Raw genomic sequence first — 6,120 nt, 5'->3', positions numbered from 1 at the left:
TATATAAAACTTGAAATTGATGTCATATTTTACCATTTAACCATTTTGTAAAGTGATTTATTTCAGTGGTTCTTTTGGTAAAACTGTGCATTAAACTTTTGTATACAGTAATTAACATACACTTTAATGTCACGTGACTACCCCATTTGATTAAAAATTTTTCTACTTTCAACAGATCATCCTGTTATTGGTAAATATTTTATGTTCTTAACTCATGAAATAGCTAAGTGGAAACTAAGTTTTTATTCTACAATAATATTAATGTAAAATTTTATATATTGTAAACATTGATATATAAACAAGTGGCATGATATTCCAATTTTAGAGCACAGAAAAGGAACAAAATAACCTTTTCAATTTCCAATTTAAAAAGTTATATAATGTTAATATTATCTCATTCTTATATTCATATATGATGTGATATAAATTTTAATGTACTGTATCCATAAGTCTCATGTATGAAATTACCTAAGAATGATTTAAAATTGAGTATAAACTGTGTTTTGACCTGTTAAACCATAGAACAGCTGGAAATCATCAACCATGCTGAACTGATCACATGATCTTCATGACACATATAGTGTACTAAAAGAAAAACCTGGAAAACAAATCTGGATTTTGAAAACATGGTGTTTGTTTAGTGTTTAGAACAGTATGACATATAAATAAGTTGTACATATTAGGGTTATGTTATGATGTTTATTTTCATTTTTAGATCAACTTCAAAGGTGTTTCTGCAAAACCTAGGGAGAAAGGATTATTTTCTAAGAAAGTCAGAAAGTTTCTTGTGTGTGTGTTGAATTTGGAGAGCAGTTCTGATCGGAGTCACACAACTATCTGTGGTCCTCCATCGTGGGTGTTCTAGGTGCTCTGCCTAGGCACCAGGGTACAAACATGCATCAGATCCAACCCCTTTTCTTTGGAGATTTAAAAAAAAAAAAACCTACCTACATCATATTTCAAATCTAATGTGTAATGTCTCTCAATACAAATGAATATAGTACCAAGAGTAGCTTTTTAAGAATATTTCTTACAGGTTATAAAAATTATCTGCTTTCTGTGGATAGTTGAGTACACATGTATTTTCTCTTATACGAAAGGTATTTGGAATGTGTAGTTGAAGGAGACATTATGTTGGCAGCTAACCAAATACTGTAATGTTCAGAATGAATGTTAAGATCACTGATTGGTAGAGTAATTTGATGGGAAATGACAGGCTGCATACCTGTGTTTTTCTAGGCATTTTTGATCAGCCTTTCCTTATCACAGCTCATGTTCTAATGATCATTGCAGGATGAAGTGGCACAGCCACTGAACCTATCAGCTAAACCCAAGACCTCTGATGGCAAATCACCCACATCACCCACCTCTCCCCATATGCCAGCTCTGAGAATAAACAGTGGGGCAGGCCCCCTCAAAGCCTCTGTCCCAGCAGCGTTAGCTAGCCCTTCAGCCAGAGTTAGCACAATAGGTAAGTTCTGTTTCTTTTGTTCTTGCTGATTTTCTGTTTATGGCTATTGAATGGAATCATCTTTAAATGGCACATCACACACACTCTATACACGGCTTGAGTTCACCTAGGTCTGTTTTAAACATGCAAATGAAATTTCACACTGAAGTCGAAGTTATAATGCCCTCCTGAAAATCTAATTGTGTAGGTTATATCTATATTTCTAACTATGTCCATACAACATAAAAAGAAGACTAAATGACTAATTGCAGTGAGCAGTGATGGTTCCAGAATGTTATTATTAGGTGACTTACCTTTTACGTCATTGAAATTTCCATTTTTTGTGTGAATTGCACAAAGTTACATTGTGATGAAATGCATTTTGCCTCTATCATCAGTCAACCATAAGGATGTGAAGTTTGTTCACTTTCATTCTGCTTGAGGATTATTTGCAAACACCAAAGTATTATAAAGAGTGGATAGCTTCAATTCTATATAATTGTAAATTCAGTAGAGTAAACAAAATAGTAGAAAACACTTTTATAAGCTGACTTTGAAAAATTCAATGATTTTAATTTCCGCATACATAAATCAGACTGTATATACTGATTTCAACACAGATTTATTGATATTTTTATTATTTTTATTCAATTTTTAAGGAGGCCAGCCCTCAAGGAGCTCATGGTTTAGTTAAAGGAAAGTCATTCATTCTATGGTATAAGTCAGCTGTAATAAGTGCTATTGCAGAGCACATATAAAATTCTACAAAGAGAGGAGAGTGTTGGATTCTGTCTGGGAAGGACTACAGAAAAGTATGAGTTAGATATATCCTAATTCAAACTGAGCCTTGAAGAAGAGATAGATCCCTAGGCATTCTAAACAGTAAGAAAAAAATCACAAAGTGAAATAGCATATTTTTGAGAAATGCACTGATTTGTCTAGACTGTAGAAAAAATGTGTGGTGGAAAGTGATCACAGCCAAAGCTGAAAGGATGAGATGGCAGAATGATGTTGGAATTCAGGAAACCATTGTTTAGGTGTAGGGCAAGAATAAGTTACATGAGATAGAAATAAGCAGTGATAAAGGAGAGAATTGATTAAAAAGATATTAATTAAGGAAGAATTGACATAATTCAGTCACAATAGAATATATCTGGTAAAGGTCAAGTTGTAGACAGAGGAAACTAGAATTTTGAATTTATGAAATAACAAGGATTATTATGCCTCTATTAACAATTAAAGGGGAGCCCAGAATTGGAGCAGGTTTGGGAGAAGACATAAACATGTAATATATGTTGAATTTGAAGCACAAGGAACTATTTCGGTAGAGATGTTCAGGAAGAAGCTGGAAATATAAGCCTCATAGGTAAAAGAGGTGCCAGAATTTTAGATACGGAAATTATTCCTTGATGAGGTGGTTGAACACAGGAGAACAAATAAGTCCATCAAAAAAGGCTGTGTGTGGTAAGAAAAGAAGTGGAGTGAAGAATCGTAGGTATTGCATTAGATACTAATAGATAGATAACTAATATTAATATTATAATATAGCTAACTAATATTTATTGCTATGTAACAAATTAACCTAAAACTTAGCAGCTGGTATTGCATTAGAGACTAATAGATAGATAACTGATATTAATATTATAATATAGATAACTAATATTTATTGCTGTGTAACAAATTAACCTAAAACTTAGCAGCAGAAAACAACCAATATTTATTGTGTAATTTATTATTATTTATTGTTTAACATTTATTATTATCTGTTTTCTGGAGGTCTCTGTTCCTTGCCACATTAGGCCTGTCCCTAGGGCTGCTCGTAGCATGACAGTGGACCTTCCTGAGTGAGTGATCCAAGAGAAGAACAAAGAGAAAGGCACAGTGTCTTTTATAACCTGTTCTCCAATTTCATCCAGAGGCAATTCTGCTGTATTCTGTTTCTTATAAGAGAATCGTTAAATCCAGCCCAACTCAAGGCAAGGAGAACTAGGCTCCAACTGAAGTAGAGAGTGTTAAAGTATCTTTGGACGTATTTTAGAACAACTATACTTTTTTTAGATGCAAAACTGATGAAGAGTAAGTTGAGTGTCTGAGAATAAGAGTAAAGAGCAAGTGGGTATTTTAGAATAAGAGTGAAGATAGGGTAATGTCATGTTAGCCTAGGAAAACTAAGTTTCAAAAAAAAGGGATTATTTAATGGTGCAACTTCTGCAGGACAATTAAAGAACATGAAGAATAAGAGCCTTAGGATTTGGTTGGAGCTCATGGACAGGTAGACTGACAGAAATTTTAATAGAATGGTTTGAATAGATTTCCAGTTATACAGAGCAGAAGACTATGAGGAAAGAAAGTTAATTTGGAGACATAAACTCATCTCTTTCTAAGTTTGGTGTTGGAAAGTGATAATACTTTGAGAAGGCTAAGTAGAGACAGGTTTTAAAATAGGAATATGTATATTACGCTTCAAGGGGGGAGAGGAAGAAGAGTTAAAGCCATGTATAGATATGAAAAAGTGCAAAAGACATGTATAGATATGAAAAGTGATGGGAAGGGATTAACCCTTGTAAAGGAGAAAAACTTTTCTTCTTCCTGAGAATGAAGGAAAGGAAGAGATAAATGGTAAAATTTCAGAGAAATTTTGGAATGATCAGAATGAAGGCTGAAGGAGTGTGTATCAAATGCTTTAATCTCCACAAAGTAGAATTCCAGATTATTTGTTAAGAGGAATTCAATCTGGGCAGTGGGGCCACAGTGAAAAGAGCAACAGTAAAAACTGAAGTTTTGAGAAGTTTGAAAAAGGTTTCAGACACATGTGTGCTTTTTCATCTTATGGTCTAACTCCAGTTACTCTGCTCAGCATCCTAAATGAGCTCCAAGATTAGATTTACTTTTATGTACTATGTAAAAGAAAAAATATTTTGTTTGGCAAGAATCATTCACTATCCTAATATACATGTAAGCTTATAAATGTCATAGTGTTAGTACATGAGCAACTTTTGCAATGTTGTTAGAACTGGAATATGTGACTAGTAGAATAACTAATATGTTTTTATTTGTAGCAGATATGAATATTTTTTCTTTAGCATTCCCAAGGATTAAGTATGGCAAAGTATTTTAGAAAGGCAAGAACATACTAAGTGTCATTTATCATGACTTTCCCCACTACTAAAACATCTCTTTTTTTTTCTGAAAAGTCCCTTTACCACATACACATCCCTCATAATTTCCAAGGATTTAAGTCCACTGCAATTTACTTTTCTCTTTTCAACAAATGCAGATGTTGAAAGCTGAAACTTTAATGAGTAATAATGTAGTTGGATAAAAGCTGTGAGGATTAATGGTGTTGTAAAGGTCACTCCTGAAAGAAGAATTAGTGTGTGATGCCATTATTAAACCACAGAAAACTGTGGACTGAAAGATGACTTAAGTTATCGTTAATGACATGCGGCTCTTTGCTATATATCTATTAGCTACAAATATAGAAAGTGACTTTTTGAGGTTGGTGACCAATATTACAGTGTATTCTATAAGAATGCTTTTGATATGGTACGCAAATGATAGGCAGCTCCAAAGAAAGGAGATCCTTAAAAGGCATGAATAGTTCAGAAGAATGATGGATAATTTTAGAATCTTTTGACCAGATGTTATCTTTCCCTTATTGGCTTTTTCCACCTATATCGAACATATGTATAACACTTTTAACTTTTTTTTCAAAGCATTTTTTTCATCTATTTTCTCACTGCAGCTGTTCTACAATTATAGACCCTTAACTAGATGGAGTAGATATCCATATAATCTAGTCAAAGCTTGTTATTTAGCAGATAGGGAACACAGACCTAAAGAACCTATGTGTCTACCTAGGGATTTGAAGTAATTTTTTGTCAGAGCGTAGACAATTCTATGATTCTATATTTATTACCTCAGCTTTAATTTTAAGGAAATAAATGTACATAAAAATCTAGTAACGTATCCAGACTTAGAGCTAATGGATTTTGGAGCCTTATAGCCATAATTTATTAGTTGGCATTCATTCTTTTTAGTTGTTGCCTTTTGGTAGCCACTATACATTAGATGCTCTTTTGGGTCATTTATCATTTCACTCATACATGTAACAAATGAGATTTAAATACTCTCTCTTTGCCATACGTTTTGCTTAGTCTGGAGGGTAAGCAAACAACAGCCTTGGACTGAGACTTTCGGTGCCTACAGTCTTTTTCCTAGCATATCTTTGGAACATATTGGAATGTACTGTTCTTAGCCTTCCTTCCTCAGAGGCATTAACACTTGAAAACTAACTATACCTGAGCAAATGTAAATTCACATCGACCCAGTAAAACAAAGGGCAATATTTCCAAGTCCATTAATTGGCTACTTGATTTGTACAGCATCCAGTTTAATATATGATGACGTGAAGGAGGATATTATTTTGAAAGTTTGTTAGTTTACATTTTTATTTTATTATTATTATTATTATTATTATTATTATTATGAGACAGGAACTTACTCTGTCTATTGCCCAGGCTAGAGTGTGGTGGTGCAATATTGGCTCATTGCAACCTCCACCTCCTGGACTCAAATGATCCTCCCACCTGAGCCTCCCAAGTAGCTAGGACTATAGGCATGTACCACCAAAAATTCAAAAATATGAAAAAAAAAAATATATATATATA

The 6,120-nt window shown here is 33.4% G+C and overlaps 1 protein-coding gene across 5 annotated transcripts in view; it reads left to right on the top strand.

Annotated features, from left to right (window-relative positions):
- The window catches only part of SOX5 (SRY (sex determining region Y)-box 5), a 1,081,658-nt gene that overhangs the window by 1,036,944 nt on the left and 38,594 nt on the right, over positions 1-6,120 (top strand). For 4 of the 5 annotated variants that reach the window (XM_011994778.1, XM_011994777.1, XM_011994776.1 and 1 more), the window contains one exon: positions 1,294-1,471. The exons of the other annotated variant lie outside the window; for it this stretch is intronic. In XM_011994778.1, coding sequence (XP_011850168.1) covers positions 1,294-1,471 — 178 coding nt within the window. The remainder of the gene's footprint in view (positions 1-1,293; positions 1,472-6,120) is intronic. 5 annotated transcript variants of the gene reach the window in all.

Source organism: Mandrillus leucophaeus, unplaced genomic scaffold, assembly GCF_000951045.1.
Source record: "Mandrillus leucophaeus isolate KB7577 unplaced genomic scaffold, Mleu.le_1.0 Scaffold461, whole genome shotgun sequence".
Lineage (NCBI taxonomy): Eukaryota > Metazoa > Chordata > Mammalia > Primates > Cercopithecidae > Mandrillus > Mandrillus leucophaeus.
Note: the sequence above shows the minus strand (reverse complement) of the source record. Positions and strands in the feature narration are given on the sequence as shown.